This window comes from Pan troglodytes, chromosome 19, assembly GCF_028858775.2.
Source record: "Pan troglodytes isolate AG18354 chromosome 19, NHGRI_mPanTro3-v2.0_pri, whole genome shotgun sequence".
Taxonomy (NCBI): domain Eukaryota; kingdom Metazoa; phylum Chordata; class Mammalia; order Primates; family Hominidae; genus Pan; species Pan troglodytes.
In genome coordinates this window covers 58,562,199-58,580,070 of record NC_072417.2, presented here as the reverse complement: position 1 = coordinate 58,580,070, position 17,872 = coordinate 58,562,199, and the positions used below count along the sequence as shown (strand labels likewise).

The 17,872-nt window shown below is 37.1% G+C and overlaps 1 protein-coding gene and 1 pseudogene across 6 annotated transcripts in view; both read left to right on the top strand.

The window, feature by feature from the left end:
* MAP2K4 (mitogen-activated protein kinase kinase 4) overlaps positions 1-17,872 on the top strand; it is a 122,768-nt gene that overhangs the window by 88,134 nt on the left and 16,762 nt on the right. For all 6 annotated transcript variants that reach the window (XR_675352.5, XM_009432733.4, XM_511831.8 and 3 more), the window contains 3 exons: positions 1,281-1,332; positions 4,167-4,294; positions 16,235-16,312. Coding sequence is in view for 5 of the 6 variants with exons in the window: in XM_009432733.4 (XP_009431008.1) it covers positions 1,281-1,332; positions 4,167-4,294; positions 16,235-16,312 (258 nt within the window). In the remaining variant the exon portion in view is untranslated. The remainder of the gene's footprint in view (positions 1-1,280; positions 1,333-4,166; positions 4,295-16,234; positions 16,313-17,872) is intronic.
* On the top strand, positions 6,401-6,987 carry LOC134808889 (dynein light chain Tctex-type 1-like; annotated as a pseudogene).

Below are 17,872 nucleotides of genomic sequence, written 5' to 3'. Positions count from 1 at the left end.
TTACCTCATTTTTATGAATGATAAATCTGAAGCATAGATTAAATAATTAATGTGCTTTGAAGTGTGTAAGTGGTAAATAATCTAAATCCAGGCAGCCTGATCCCAGAACCCTGCTCTTAACCGCTGTATAACAGGGTGACCATGAAATTAGAAAACAGAAAAATTATTTTATCATATATTGCAATATAAAGAATATATACTGTAAAAAATGATTTATTCCATATTTGCCTAAGTCAAGACTTGGTGATCACTTTATATATATTAAGCACACATGTAAAATACTTTGTGTTTAGTCTCTTCTTGCTAATTAATAAACCAGCAAACAAGCATAGCTATTCACAACAAATTTATGTGTTCTACATTTCTTGTACCTAGCAGCTTGACGTCAGCAAAGACGTCACCTTACAGCAAATAGTTGGCCTGTTGTTTAGTTCTCTTTTAGTTTGAGGTTGTGTCTCTCTTCCTTCCCTTCCTGAAGAAATGTGTAATTTTCTGATCATGATCAGTGACCAGGCAACAGGATAAATTCCCACAGTGGTGAACAGAGTTTACACTAGCTCTTCAAAAATCACCTTGAAGGCTTAGCATCCAGTGAGCGTGGATGATGATGAGGAACTGAGAGTTTAGAAAACTTTTTATTTACTACTAGACTTAGAAATTGAAATCGATTTTGCTGCAAGTTATTACTCTTAGTTGAAATGGAACCAACTCAGTGATCATTGTTGTCCTGTTTTTATTTTTGAACATTTTAGAGGCCAGGCACAATGGTTCATGCCTGTAATCCCAGCAGTTTGAGAGGCCGAGGCAGAAGGATCGCTTGAGCCCAGGAATTTGAGATCAGCTTGGGCAACATAGTGAGAACCCTGTCCATACTAAAGATGTAAAAAGTTAGCCAGGCATGCATCTGTAGTCCCAGCTACTTGGCAGGCTGTGGTGGGAGCGAGACCCAGTCTCAAAATAAAAAGGGGGGAAAAAAAAAAGGAAATTTTAGGTTGGAGTTAGAAAAAAAGATAAAATTTTAAATGAATTATTAAACAAATTATAAGTCTAAGTTACTGGATTTTTTGTTTGAGCTATCAGGGAACAGCATATAAAGGCAACTAAGCTTTTAGATCTAAAATTATTCAGTATCTTTGGTTAACAAGAAATGACAAAATATTGAAATATTAAGCTTAAAATGTATGCAGAGGACTACACGGGATATTACTTGTGATAAACTGTTGTGCTGTTTGAATAAAAAGAAACAAGTTGTTTATCCCATCTCTCCTTTTTCTCCCTAGACTGTGAAAGCACTAAACCACTTAAAAGAAAACTTGAAAATTATTCACAGAGGTGGGTATGGATTGGTATTTTTTGTAATAGAAATTAAGTTTTTTCTCCTAATTGGTGAAACGGTTATTGAAAATTACAGTGTCACTGTATAAACTTTCCTAAAATATTTGTATTTTTAGCAAAAAATGCTTTATGTACTTTAAAACTCTATTACTGCTATTTTTTTCTTTGGGATTCAATAAATTTCAGTCTATCTTAGTATGTTGGACTTAGAAACTGAAATAGATTTTGCTGCACGTTGTTATTATTATTAGTTGAAAAATAATTATTCATTTGCCTGATAGATAATGTTTTTCTGCATACAAATAAGGCATCGAGGTGGTCCTGTGGACATTCAAAGAAGAATCTGAGGGATAGTACCCTCAAGCATTTTAAAGGCATGCTATCCCTGTCTGTTGTTTCTTCTTCACATTAGAGGATGTTTCTAAATTGAGAGAAATCTTTTAATTAGTATTATACATTGAAATTTCTCTAAAGCATGTTGTATTTGTGTAAACAGTGATCTTGCCTTTATTAGGTACATATTCAAATGAAGCATTTGATGTAGTTGAAGGCCAGACCTAGAAAAGTAGTAACCCTGTGGGAATCCTGAATTTAATCCAGCAAATAGATGAAGTGCTTGCTTTACTTATTACTGTGCTAGACTCAGGGTAATGAGGTGCTGGCTTTGAGGAAACACACCGAATCACTACCCCTCAGCAAATTTGTAACGGAAAAACCTAAGACAGTAAGTGGCAGTGTGTGATTTAGCCTGACAGTAAATAGGAAGGAAAGTAAAGGGTCAAAATGAAGAGAAGTGAAAAATTTCTAATTCTGGGAGACAATTTCTAGTGGTTAAAGAAATTAGTAATTGGGCCATTTATTTAAGTTCTTTTGTTTGTGGTTGACACTAGGCCACTGAAATTAGTGAACCTTGAACATCAGTAAATTTTATTTAATTTTGTTTGGCTTAATGCTTGTTAGAAATAATATCATTTTTTCTTTTGGCCTAAAATTATGTAGAGTTAGGTCCCTAAACAAAATTCTTTGTTTCTCTTGTATTTCTTCTTGTTCTTGTCTTGATTTTTTTTTTTTCCCCTTCTTTGTTAGCTGTGTTCTATAATTATGAGAGTAGCACCTTTGAGGCATTTGATAGTTACCTTAGGGATATTTACTGATCACAGTAAAGCACCAAGGTACTGCCTGGGGAGTAGTTGAATAAAATAAAAAAACTTCAGAAGTAACTTTTATTGTTCTCTTACTAAATAAAGTGATGAGTTTATAGCCGTCTTTTATCAGTTAGGATCAGTTAGCTTTTTTGTTGGAGTCAGTGCTTTTGATTACAAGTAATAGAAAATCCTGATAACTCTCTTTAAACTTCAGGGAAATTCATTATCTGTCATAATTAGTCCAAAGATGGGGTGGCTCAAAGCACAATATGACTAGGGGTCAAGTTGCTCCTCTTCCTTCTGTCCTCCTTCATGTGTTAACTCTGTCCTCAGGGTAGTAACAACTAGAGCAGTTCCCGCTATCATGTCTATATATGGCTGCCTGGTGAAGAAGAGGTGCTCTCGTGCTGTGCAGCTCTGTAGGGAGTATGGAAACTTTTCCCACGTCTCTAATACCTTTTCTTGGCTCATTCACCAGAAGTGCCTCATGCCCTTAAACCAGCTACTATCAAGAAGCATGAGACTACCCTTATAAAACTTATACCAGCCAACAGCCAGGTTTTCGAGGTGTGGATGTTGATGAGAAGAGATACTTCAATAAAACACAGGTTCTGTTAGGAAGTATGGATGGGGCTGGGTGTGGTGGCTGACACCTGTAATCCCAGCACTTTGGAGACCAAGGCAGCTGGATCACTTGAGGTCAGAAGTTCGAGACCAGCCTAGCCAACATGGTGAAACCCCATCTCTACTAAAAATACAAAAATTAGCCAGGTGTGGTGGCGCATGCCTGTAATCCCAGCTACTTGGGAGGCTGAAGCAGAAGAATCGATTGAACTTGGGAGGCGGAGGTTGCAGTGAGTGGGGATTGCGCCACTGCATTCCAGCCTGGGTAAAAAAGAGTGAGACTCTTGTCTCAAAAAAAAAAAAAAAAAAAAGCAAGCATGGATGGTTAGGAATGGATGTTTGATAGGCCCGCAGCTGTTTCGGTCATGGTAAGAGATCTTTACTGAATTTTTTTGTGGATCACCTTCTGAGTTACATTTAGATGTTTTCTGCATCCTATATTTTAAAACCTTATTTTTTATTCATTGAGCCAGGATAGTGACAAGGACATGGATAAAAGGACTGAGCTATGGATAGAGAATTAGTTGGCACATACTGGTAGTGACTTGATTGTCAATGAGAAAGGGATTTGACATTCCTTATATTTTGACTGTTATGCAATGAATCTGGACTAAGTAAATGAATTTGTAAGCCTCTTGAAAACAATTTAATGCCTAAATTTCTTGTGAAAATTTTTTTTGATATTCAGTTTTTAAGCACTGGCATTCAGGAAATTGTTTTCCTTTCTCATTTTCAATAGAAGAAAACCATTGTTTTTTCTGTGTTTTATAAATATGAAGATGTTAAGAGAAAAATCAGTCCCCATCTATATCTTACAGATTAATGTTTGTGAAATGACTTTTGCTGTTACATTTACACAATTATAGTTATTAAAGCTACATGTTTAAAACATGAATAATTATTGTATGTGATAAATGAAGATGTTTTACTTCTTATATATCTGAATTTAAGGACTTGACCACTTACGTTGTCTAAGGTTTTTCAATATTTTTGCTTAAAGTGAAGCCTTATGTAACTTAGGAAGAAGCTAATTGTATACTGAATGATATCTATGTCTTGCAGATATCAAACCTTCCAATATTCTTCTGGACAGAAGTGGAAATATTAAGCTCTGTGACTTCGGCATCAGTGGACAGCTTGTGGACTCTATTGCCAAGACAAGAGATGCTGGCTGTAGGCCATACATGGCAGTAAGTGTTAAGTCCAGGCCTTCTTGCTTTGATAGTCATTGCACAGAGAGCCTGTGCTCTTTTGTGCTGGCCATTAGTCATACGGTTTTACCACGAAACTGCTAGAATATTTCCCTTACCCTAAGGCCCAAGCTCAGGTCCTAGCCTCTCCATGAAACTTTGCTAAATTATCCCAGTCAGCTCCTGTTTTCATTGTCTTGCTTTATTTCTCTTACTTGGTATTTAGCAGTTGTGGTCTTCTCTGATTATTGTTTTTTCATTATATTGAACTCAACTCATTAAACAGATGGTAACTTCTCAGAAAGTTCCCACCATCCCTTAGTGAGACAAATGGGAAGCCTTGAGTTCATTAGCAGAATTCACTATGTATTACAGAGTCTGAAGCTGCATATTTTGAATATTGTTAGTCCTTTTTTTTAGGGGTAGATGAAGCACACCAACAAATGCAAAGGTAGAGGCCTTCAGTATTTTGCAACCTGGAGCCTCTTTTCCTGCAAAGAGACAGATGTACACTATCCATCCATAGATATCACACTCATCTTACCCCAGTATATTTGCATACAGTGTTCCTACAGCCTGGATTTTGATCTGTATTTGAATGAAAATGTAGTGTCTGTATTTCAGACATTTCCCTAGGTGTTAATGTCTTTCTTCAATGTTGCCATGGTTCTTTGGGGACCAGCACACTACTAAATGTGACACGTAAGGTTTTGTGGTTGTTTCTTGAGGCCTTCCTGCCAGCAGCATTTCTTTCCATCTTTGTAGACTCTTTTAAACTAAAGATAAGCTTAGAATTGAATAAAATTGTTCTTTTTTGGTTTCCTCCTTGATATATATGTTTTCAAACCTAGTGCTATAAATAATAAAAAAGTAAGAGTCACAGGCTAGATATTATAGGTGTTCTAGATTATTTATGAATGGATAGGCTTAGTGCTACTACAAATTCAACTTACTGCATTTTTCAATCCTCTTTTGGTTTTGTTATATCTTCCCATATCACTTTTTCTTCAGATGAACATGTAAAAGCGGGGTGTGTGTGTGTGTGTGTGTGTGTGTGTGTGTGTGTGTGTGTGTGTAGACACCTAACCTGTGTGGTAAGACCTTTTAAACTTTTGGTTTTGTGGATGTTGACTGGCTGGGCAGATTTCTTGACTCAGTTTGGAAGATCATTTGTTTATCGTGATAACTAGGGATAAATGGCACAATAGTTTCAAAGGCAAGAAATAAAAAAAATTAGACATGGAGTATTTGGGAAATGTGATTTACATATTTATTAAGGATACCCCGAGAATGAACTGAAATTGTTATCTACAGTTTTAGGGCTTGTCTCGATACTAACAGTGACTAAATGTTTTTGTTGTGTGACACTGACTAAGAATTATATTTGATTGAAGCAGGCTTTGAAAATGCAATTGCAGCCCAGATAAAGTAGAATATTTTGAATTCAGCTTTCTAAGAAAGACTCAGACTTTCTTTAAAACAGACTTTCGTCATTCTTGTGCAGAAATATGCTTTGCAGGCCCAGGAGATGTAAGACTTCTGTTTTCTTGCTGACCTTCATCTGTGGAACACAAAGGCTGATAAACTCTTGGCCTCTAATCTTTACTGGACCAAATGAAATTCTTCTGTCCATTCTCATCTTTCAAAGCCTGTTATAGATAGACAAGAACTCAATCAATGTTAATTTTAAAAGCCTTCAGGTGGTTTGACTTTTCTTCAAATATTCACAAAACCTATTGGAGGTATATCATTTTATTTGAGATTTATAGTTGTCTTTAGTCTACAGGACTTAGGATTACTCATTAGATTGTGCAACATAAAAAAGTAAATAAAATGTAGAGTTTACACATAAATTTTCCCGTAAACTGATTTCTTGTCAACATTTTCCCAACTCCATACCCTCATGTAGGTACACAGTCTTAGGTTGCTTAACCGTGGGAATATGTTCTGAGAAGTGTGTTGTTAGGCAATTTTGTTGTGCAAAATCATAAGTGTACTTACACAAACCTAGATGGTATAGCCTACTACACACATAGGCTATATGGTACAGCCTGTTGCTTCTAGACTACAAGCCTATACAGCATGTTACTGTACTAAATACTGTAGGTAATTATATCACAACAGCAACTATTTGTGTGTCTAAATATAGAAAAGGTACGGTCAAAATATGGTATAAAGGAGGTAGAGGCGACGGGCCGGAGGAAAGATGGAAGACTACTAGGCTGCGGAGGAGACTGCTTTTGTTGTTGATGAAGTGAGCAAATTGTAAAAGAGGCTATAGAAAGCACAATTGGTGGTTAACGCTTATCAACACAGCAAAGTGAACCAGTGGAACACAAATGTAGTAGAACAAACTTCAAGCCAACTCACCAAGCTGGGAAAACCACTTAAATACATTGTGACCTGTGTAATTATGCAAAAGAATGGAGCTGGATTACACATGGCAAGTTCCTGCTTCTGGGACAGCTCTGCTGACAGGAGCTGCACTGTGCGATGGGAGAATAAAACCATGTACTGCGTCGTCGGCACCTTTGGACTGTGTATTGGACCTCCTAGTCCAGCCTGTGACCTTCCTCCGGTAGTTCATCTTCTAACACCAGCTATGAATTGAGTGAACGCTTTTCTCGTTCTTTTTAAGTCTGTTTTGTGGCACTCTCAAAATGTAGAGAAAAAAACCAAATGACCGCACTGTTACATGAACTGTGCACTGAAGTCAGATGAGTATCCCTGTAGGTTGCCTGCAGCCTGCATTGCCACTTGTAACTCTGAATATTTCTTTTCAAAGGTGCTAAAATCTGAAATCTGCTAGCGTGAAACTTGCTATACTGTCTGAAATGATTCAAATACACTAATTTTCCATACTGTATACTTTTGTTAGAATAAATTATTCAAATCTAAAAAAATATGGTATAAAAAATAAAGAATGGTTCACTGGTATAAGGCACTAATCATGAATGGAGCTTACAGGACTAGAAGTTGTTCTGGATGAGTCAGTGAGTGAGTGGTAAGTGAATTTGCAGGCCTAGGATGCTACTGTAGACTTTATAAACACTGTACACTTAGGCTACATGACATTTATAAAAATTTTTTTCTTCAGTAATAAATTAACCTGAGTGTACTGTAACTTTTTTACTTTATACACTTTTTAATTAAAAAAATTTTTTTTTACTTTTTTGTATTAACACTTAGCTTAAAACACAAACACACTGTACAGCCGTACAAAAATATTTTCTTTCTTTATATCTTTATTCCGTAAGGCTATTCTGTTTACTTGTTTATTCTTTTTAAGCTTTTTTGTTAAAAACTAAGACATCATTCTAGGCCTATACATGGGCGGGATCAATCACTGTCTTCTACATCCACATCTTGCCCCACTGGAAGATCCTCAGGGGCATTAACACGCAGGGAGCTGTCATCTCCTATGATATCAATGCCTTCTTTGTAATACCTCCTGAAAGACCTGCCAGAAGCTGTTGATAACTTTTTTTTAAATAAGTAGAAGGACATCAAGTATAGTGTACTGTACATAATTGTATGTGCTATACTTTTAAATGACTGGCAGTGCAATAGGTTTGTTTAAAACAGCATCACCACGAGCGCGAGTAATGTGTCACTCTATGTTATGAGGGCTATGGTGTCATTAGGAGATAGGAATTTTTCAGCTCCATTATAACCTTATGGGACAACCTTTGTATATGTGGTCTGTCGTTGACCAAAATGTTGTTTTGCAGCACGAGACAATTTCTGTATGTGGGTATGGATGTGCCAAACCACCTGAAAGTTAGTTGCAGATATCATGCATTTTATTCTAAACACTTCAGTGCATATCTCCCAAGAAAAAGACCATTCTTCTACATAACCACGATATCATTACCACACCTAAAAAAAAAAACAAGAATGTCATCTTTGAGCATCCCCATTCCAAAAATGCAAAACCGGAAATGCTCCCAAATATGAAACGTTACCGACACTAGTATGACCCAAGTGGAAAATTCACCTGACCTTATGCGATGGGTCACATTCAAAATGCAGGTGCACCACATCTTGTTGATTCAGTGTTCCCAAGGTAAAAAAAAAAAAGACCCTTGTGGCCCCCTTTAGCTGCAATATATCTTTTCCACACATGCCCAGATTTTCCCCACATAAGCATGCCTACAGAGGGTAATAAGATGGCATGTATGCAGGCAAGATGTGCTAATGACAGGTTCCACACTATACCTCACATGGGGCCAAGACCTACCTGCATTACTCACTGTATTTTTTTTGTTTTTTTTGCTCATTTTTTGCTCAGTAGCTTAAAGTTAATGTTGAAAATGTCAAAGAGGCCTGCAGATACCCCTAGAGAGACAGCAGTTTGTTAAAGGGGATAAAGGGGAAGTGTTTATGTTTATAGCACAGAAAGTCAAGCTGTTGGAGAAACTGGACAATGGTGTAAATGTGAAATGTCTTACAGAAAAGTGTGGTGTCCGTATGAGCACCATATATGACCTGAAGAAACAGAAGGAGAAACTGCTGAAGTTCTGTGCTGAAAGTGATGAACAAAAGTTACTGAAAAATAGAAAAACACCACATAATAGCTAAAAATGAAGATCTTGGTAATGTATTAAAAGAGTGGATCTGTCAGACTCACAGTGAACACATGCCATTTGATGGTATGCTCATCATGAAATGAACATCTATCATGAAGAACTGAAAATTGAAGGGAACTGTGAAGATTCAACAGACTGGTTATAGAAATTTAAGAAAAAACATAGCATTAACTTTTTAAAGATTTATGGTGATAAAGCATCTGCTGATCATGAAGCAGTGGAGAAATTCATCGATGAATTCGCCAGGGTTATTGATGATGAAAATTCAACATCAGAACAGGTATAATGCTGATGAAACATCACTGTTTTGGCATGATTGCCCCAGAAAGACACTACAGCTGATGAGACAGCCCCTGCAAGATTTAAGGATGCCAAGGGCAGAAAAACTGTGACGGGATGTATTAATGCAGTAGGCCCGTGTAGGTATAAATCTATAGGAGGCAAAAGCTTGCATCCTTCCTGTTTTCAAGAAGTGAATGTCTTACCAGTCCATTATTATACTAATCAAAAGGCCTGGATCACTCGGGATACCTTTTCTGATTGGTTTCATAAACATTTTGTACCAGTGCCTTATGCTTATTGTAGGGAAGCTGGACTGAAAGAAGAGTGAAAGATTTTGTTATCCATTGACAACTGTTCTGCTTATGCTGCAACCGAAATTCTCATAAAAAATAATGTTTATGCCATGTACTTTCACCCAAATGTGACTTCATTAATTCAGCCATGTGACCAGGATATCCTTAGATCAGTGAAGGGTAAATATAAAAACACTTTCTTGAACATCATGCTAGCAGCAGTGAACAGAGGTGTGGGTGTGGAAGGTTTTCAGAAGGCGTTTAGTATGAAGGATGTCATACATGCTGTTGCCAGCACTTGGCCAACAGTGACTAAGACACAGTCATGCCTGCTTGGCATAACCTCTGGCCTGTGACTATTCAGTGATGATGATGATGAACAAGGTAGTGACTTGGATGGATTCCATATGTTAAAGTGAGAAAAAAATGATATCTGACCTCCTTTTATATGCAAAAAATACATCTTTAGAGTCTGTCAGTAAACGGAAAGAAGGGGATATTGAAGTTTTTATTATCAAATTAATGAAGCTTTAGTTTTTCATTTATTGACTTAATGATGAAATAGCTGAAATGGTTCCGAATCAAGGTAAACGTGATACTTAGTGATAATGAGGATGATGTTAACAACGAGGAAGAAATGCCCATAGACAAAGTGCACATTCTGCATATCAAAAGAAACTATCAACAGAGTAAACGGACAATCTGCAGAATGTGAGAAAATATTTACAAATAACTATGAGTCTCACAAAGTTCTAATATTCAGCATCTATAAGGAACTTAAATTTATAAGAAAGAAAACAACCTCATTAAAAAGTGGGTAAGGACGTGAACAGACACTTTTCAAAAGAAGACATGCATGCATCCAACAAGCATATGAAAAACACAATGTCACTGATTATTGGAGAAATGCAAATCAAAACCACAATGAGATACATCTCACACCAGTCAGAATGGCTGTTAAAAAAAGTCAAAACAACAGATGCTGGTGAGGTTATGGAGAAAAGGGAATACTTATATACTGTTGGTGGAAATGTAAATTAATTCAACCATTGTGGAAAGCAGTGTGGTGATTCCTCAAAAAGCTAAAAACAGAATTGTCATTCAACCCAGCAGTTCCATTACTGGAAATGGGTATATACCAAAAGGAATAGAAGTCATTCTGTCATAAAGACACATACACACATATGTTCATTGCAGCAGTATTCACAATAGCAAAGACATGTAATCAACCTAAATGCCCATCAGTGGAAGACTGGATAAAGAAAATGTGGTACATATACACTGTGGAATACTCTACAGCCATAAAAAAGAATGAGAGCATGTCCTTTGTGGGAACATGGATGGAGCTGTAGGCCATCCATTAATATCTAAGGATACTTACTTAGCAAACTAATGCAGGAACAGAAAATCAAATACCACATGTTCTCATAAGTGGGAGCTAAATGATGAGAACACATGGACACAAAGAGCAACAAAACAGACACTGGGGCCTACTTGAGTGTGGGAGGTGGGAGAGGATCAGAAAAAATAACTATTGGGTACTAGGCTTAGTAACTGGGTGACCAAATGGTCTGTACAACAGACCTCTGTGGCATGAGTTTACCTATATAACAAACCTGCATGTGTAATCCTGGGCCTAAAGTAAAAGTTTAAAAAAAATAAAAATTAGGCCGGGCGTGGTGGCACATGCCTGTAATCCCAGCACTTTGGGAGGCCAAGGTAGGCGGATCACTTGAAGCCAGGAATTCAAGACCAGCCTGGCCAACATGTGAAACCCCATCACTACTAAAAATACAAAAATTAGCCAGGCACATTGGCACATGCCTGTAATCCCAGCTAGTCAGGAGGCTGAGGCATGAGAATTGCTTGAACCCAGGAGGCAGAAGTTGCAGTGAGCTGAGGTTGTGCCACTACACTTCAGCCTGGGTAACAGAGCAAGATTCTGTCTCAAAAAACATATATATAAATAAAAAGGAAAAAAACTAAAAAAAATTTTAAAGAAAATGGAAACAAGCTCCCTCATTCCCCCCCCCTCATAAAAAAGAAAAAATGCTCTTGATGAAAATGTGTAATGGACTCATTAAAGGATTAGAGCAGTATGCATTCATAACACAACAAGAAACCATGTCAGTTTATAAAACTGAAGAGAGACTCCTAAGACAAAAACCATTGTTAATGAGGCAGTTGACTAGGGAGGAAACATTTTACAAAGCCATCTAGCAGAATGCCTCCTCATTACTAGAGGACCCACTTCTGGCCCCTCAAATGCTTCTGATGTTTCTTCTCACCTAAAAAAATAAAATACAGTGTACAATAGCCTTTTAATCAAAACACAGCATCGTAGTTGGAGGTTGAAAGCTTGTAGCTGTTTGTTGTAGCTGCTGTTTAACAGTTGATGCAGGTATTCTGGCGATGCTACTGTGCTGCTTAGTTCCCCAGAACTCATTGTTTTTCACTGTATTGATACGTCATATTTTTTACTGTTAAGTATTTGTGTGAACAAGTGTAAGACAATGATTGCCTATTAATAGCATGTAAATTCCGAGTCCGGAATGATGGTGATGCCCAGCAACCACAGATTGTCTACCTGGGTGGCTGAGATAGTGACACTTTTGCTTTTTGGTGCTTCAGTGTACACAAACTGTTTCATGCACAAATTTATTTAAAATATAATATAAAATTACCTTCAGGCTATGTATATAGTTGTATATGAAACATAAATAAATTTCACGTTTAGACTTGGGTCCCATCCCCAAGATATATTATTATGTATATGCAAATATTCCAAAATTTGAAAAAATCCGAAATCGAAACACTCAGGTTCCAAGCTTTTTGGATGAGGAATACTCAATCTGTATTATCTAATACATAGTTTATACTCAGATTTCCCATATGTCAAAAAAACTATCTTTTAGCTGTCAATCCAGGGTCACATTAAGATTCCATACCAGCTACTCAGGAGGCTGAGGCAGGAGAATGGCGGGAACCCGGGAGGCGGAGCTTGCAGTGAGCCGAGATCGCGCCACTGCACTCCAGCCTGGGTGACAGAGCGAGACTCCGTCTCAAAAAAAAAAAAAAAAGGATTCCACATTGATTTTATTTGTTACGTTATTTTAATATATACAGGGCTTGATCATTCTTTTTGTTTTCTGTGACATTGGCGGTTTTGGAAGTGTTTTCAGAAAGTCTCGCATTCTTATAATATCTGATTGTTCCCTCATGATTAGATTCAGACTACAACTATTTTTAGACATGCATACTTCATGTATGAGGAGTGCTTTTTATTGCATAACATTGCAAAGCACATAATGGTTACTATTTGTAATGTTTACAGACATTCCTTTTTTTTAAGCAGTTAAAACAGTTGCAGAATAGAAACTGGTATGTTTCTTTATTCATTGAGGTCTTCTTGCCATCTCTCAGCAATGTTTTGTAGTTTTCAGTGTGCAGCTTTTGAAGACCTTTTAAATTTATTTCTAAGGAGTTCATGTTTTTTCGATACTGTGAAAGGAAAATAAAAACTTGGGACCCCAATTTACTATGCCAAGACAAAAAATTCAGCTGAAAGCTGAGTGATGTAAATAAAAAACTGCCTTTCCTTTTGTTCTTAAGCAGATAGCTACAGATAAAGTTTTAAATATCTCCACAGGTAGCTATTCCGTTCACCTTATCTTATTTAAGTGCTAACTTACTGAGGATGAGAGGAATACATAATCGACTATTCCCTACTTGCTCCTTTTCTCTTGCAACATACGGATTCAGTAATGTGACCACACCCTCCCTCGTCCCCCTGCTGCCTGCTTTTCCCCTTTAATTATTGAAGCCCTCAAAATCATATTTGGAGAAAGGCACAAACTTCCCTTTCAGGCATGTCCTTAACCGTGGCAAGATAAACTTCTAAATTGATTGAGACCTGTCTCGGATTTCTTTTTGTCTTAGAATACTGTTATTGGGAGTGGAATTAAAAATATTTTCCAATATCTTGCTATTATTATATAGAAATACAGCTGCTTTGCATGTGTTAACATTGGATCTTGTGACCTTGCTAGTTTAGTTTTACTGTTAGTTTCAGTAGGAATTTTCTGTGTCTGTGAATAAAGGTAATGCTTGTTTTCCCCCTTGCCTTTCTATACTGGCTGGGTCCTCCAGTAGAATCCTGAATAGTAATAATAATAGTAGGCATATTTGCCTTATGCCCAATATTAATTAAAAGGAAAGTGTTCTATATTTCACCAGTAAGTATAATGTTAACTCTTGGGTATTTTAGATGCCCTTTATGGAAATGAAGATGTTTTCTTCTCTTAGTGTGTTGTTATTTCTGTTGTTATTAGTGGGTTTTACATTTTGTCAGTTGCTAATTCTACATTTATTGAGATGATCACATTATTTTCTTCCTTTCTATAAATAATGGTGCATTGCATTGATTTTCAAGTATTAAGTTAGTATTGTATTCTTGAGATAAACTCTACTTGGTCATGATACATTACCTCTTTGTATGTTGCTGGATTAGGTTTGCTCATATTTTGTTATTTTTGTGTCTTTCTGTACAAGGGCTATTAATTGTCTTGTAATGACTTTGTCAGGTTTTCAGAAATCGTTATGCTGGCCTCATGAAATGAGTTGGGAAGCGTACCATCTCTCACTTTTTTGAAAAAAAAAATTGTGTAAGGCCAGTGTTATTTCTCACATATTTGAAAAGAGTTCACCAGTGAGCCCATCTGGGTGTGGACTTTTCTTTCTGGGCAGGTTTTTAATAACATTCATTAAGTAACATAGTTTAAAGGTTATTCACACTTTGATATTCTTTTTGGTAGGTTTTCATTTTCAGAAAATATTTCTATTTCATCTATTTCTGTAAGAACAGTAGTAATGGCCCCTCTTTCATTCTGATTTTAGTAATTTGTATCTTTTCTTTTTCTGTGGGTCAGTCTAGCCAAAGGTGTGTCCATTTTATTGATCTTTTCAAAGTACTGTTGGTTTTCTTGACTTTTCTCTATTGTTTTTCTATTCCTGTTTTACTTGTCTTCACTTTACTTTTTCTTACGTTCTTCCTCCTGCTTGCTTTGGATTTCATTTGTTCTTTTTTTTTTCTAATTCTTTAAGCTATAAAGTAGGTTTGATTTGAGATGTCTTCTCTTCTAATGTATGCATTTTACACTAAATTTTCTTCTGAGCACTACTTCTATATCCCACAAATTTTGGGAAGTTGTAATTTCATTTTCATTTAGTTCAATTTTTAACCATTTCTTGAGACTTTTTTGATCCATTTGTCATTTAGAGGTGTGTTGTTAAATCTTCAGATATTTGAGGACTTTGCAGATATCTTCCTGTTACTGATTTCTAATTTATTTATTTTGTGATCTGAGAACATGCTTTGCATGCTTTCCATCTTTTAAAACAAGGTGTGTTTTATGCCCCAGAATGTGGTCAGGATTAATCAATGTTCCATGCTAGTTTGGGGAAAATGTTGATCTTGATGATGTTGGATGGAGTATTTTTTCTCTTGGTTGAATATCTGGGATTTTAATGTGTACCTTATCAGGCAAATACTTATATTTACAACAAAAAAAAACAAATAGCTTACAGTGAATTTTATGCAGCACAGTACTCATGCTCAAAGCAATATACAGATGTCTTTAGTTGATGCCCACAGGCAGAGAATGTAATACAGTCAACTATTATGCTTCTCCGGGCATTTCTTTCAACAGCAGTTACTCTCAGACTTAGCGAAGGATCCATTGTCAACTCTGTGCCAACAGGACCCTCTCTCTCTCTTCCCTTTTCCTGACACATCATTTAGATGGTCCCTAATTTCAAGGAAATGTAAAGATGTTCTTTCACAGAAATTACTAAAAATGATTTCTGCAGTACATAGGATAATATATTACTGTCTTGGCAGTGCTTTAATTTGGCTACAAATGACTAACAGACAAATATCTTTACACATATGTGTAGTGATAAATTTAGCGTTATTGTGAAGTATGGGTGGAATAATTGTGATAAATTTAGCTCTTGTTTTGCTTTTGTGTCTCAAATATATTGTGGTATGGCCTCATCCACCGAACAAAGTCTTTTAAAAATCGAAGACAGTCTTCTTTGTTTGTTTGTCACTCGTTGCCACAAATTTGACCTAATTCTTTTTTTAAAACCTTTTTATTTTTTAATTTTTTTTTTTTTGAGATGGAGCCTCGCTCTGTTGTCCAGGCTGGAGTGCAGTGGCATGATCTGGGCTCACTGCAAGCTCTGCCTCCCGGGTTCACGCCATTCTCCTGCCTCAGCCTCCTGAGTAGCTGGGACTACAGGCACCTGCCACCAGGCCCAGCTACTTTTTTGTATTTTTAGTAGAGATGGGGTTTCACCGTGTTAGCCAGGATGGTCTCGATCTGCTGACCTCATGATCCACCCGCTTCGGCCTCCCAAAGTGCTGGATTACAGGCGTGTGCCACTGCACCTGGTGACCTTGTAATTCTTTATGTTTTCCAGTTTTCTTCCTTTGTCTCCCTCTTCCCTCAGCTTCAGCTTTGTAAATGCTTTTGAGTCTTTGAGGGGAATAGTTAAATGAATTGCTTAGTGTTCTCTTTATGGAAGTAGCCATTAAGTTTTTTGTTGTTTGTTTTTATGATAATGATGACTTCCTATTACTTCCATTCTGACGCTAGACATGGATTCCTCTAGGAATATACTGGCATTTTGGCTGTCTACCCAGCTGTTGCTTCCATTTGCCTATTCCTTGAGTGTAAGGCAATTAATAACTTACACTTGTCTTTATGTTCCAGCCTGAAAGAATAGACCCAAGCGCATCACGACAAGGATATGATGTCCGCTCTGATGTCTGGAGTTTGGGGATCACATTGGTATGTTTATGCTGATTCAACCTTGCCACAGTAGCGTAACAATAAGAAATTTAGAAGTGAAAGAAAACTTAATCAGACTTCCCCGTTCGTTAAGAACTATAATCACAGACACTATAGTTTTAAGTTGCTGAAAAAAAAAAGTATGTATTTATTTACTTTAAAAATAAAATCAGACTTGATTATTTCCCTTGAAGTTATGTGAAGTGTCTAGAGCCCTTTAATGTTTTAACTGGATCTCTTGGCCACAGATAATAGGAGTCAACTATTATCTGCAACTGCACTAAGAATGGGAACAGGACAAGCCAGCTTACCTGCAGTCAATTCATTGATGAAGGCACATAGGCTTCTCCCATCTCAGGCAAGGTGTAGTATGTCCAGTAATACTGTATATAGTGTGTATATTAAGTATACGTATTTTTATATGTGGAAAATAGTTTCTTCTTGCAATATTCTATTCACTGAATAGTAAAATCACAAGTGAATGAGCTGAAAGTAATTCAGTTTTTGAGGGACAATATATTAGTCCATTCTCACACTACTGTAAAGAACTACATGAGACTGGGTAATTTATGAAGAGAGGTTTAATTGCCTCACAGCTCCACAGGTCGTACAGGAGCAGGGGAGAGAGAGAGTGAAGGGGAAGGTGCCAGACACTTTTAAACAACCAGGTCTCATGAGAACTCTATCATGAGACAGCACTAGGGGGATGGTGCATTAGAAACCACCCTCATGATCCAGTCACCTCCCACCAGGCCGCTCCTTCAACACATAGGGATTATAATTCGAAATGAAATTTGGGTGGGGACACAGAGCCAAACCATATCAGACAAGAACTACCTAGGTGATAATTCTAAATGAAAGTTCTACCTTAGAACAACACTGAGAAAGAATAATAAGAAAGCTACTTAATTTGCAACAAGCAAGCGCAATTATATAAACTCTTCTTTCTTACCTATGGACTGTATTGAAATTTTGGTTTCATTTAAAATATCTGTATTAGTTCAGGCTGCTCCAACCAAATGCTGACCTCTGGGCTATAATCTTATCAAGAACAGAAATTTCTCACAGTTTCGGAGGCTGGGAAGTCCAAGATCAAGGCACTGACAGATTTGGTGGCTAGTGAGGGCTTGCTTCCTGGTTCATAAACAGCCATCTTCTTGTTGTAGTCTCACATGGCAGAAGAGGCAAGAGAGCTGTCTGGGGTCTTTCTTACAAGGGCACTAATTAGATTAATGAGGGTTCCACCCTCGTGACCCCATCACTTCCCAAAGATCCACCACCAAATACCATCACATTAGGGATTAGGCTTCAACATATGAATTTGGTGGGGGGTGGGGACACACAAACATTCAGTCTCTAGCAGTATCTTTGCTCATTTCCTTTTTACCAAATTTTGTTTTGAAGTCTTCGGTTTGTTTTCTTGTGCTTGCTGTTCTACCAGGACTTGCTGGGTTTTTCTGATTTGGGATAGCTTCTTTAGCTGCTTCTACATTGAAGGCGAATTTTCTATCCCTAGATGAGGCTGTCCTGTAGGTAGGCAGGCCAATCCTCTTCTTTCAT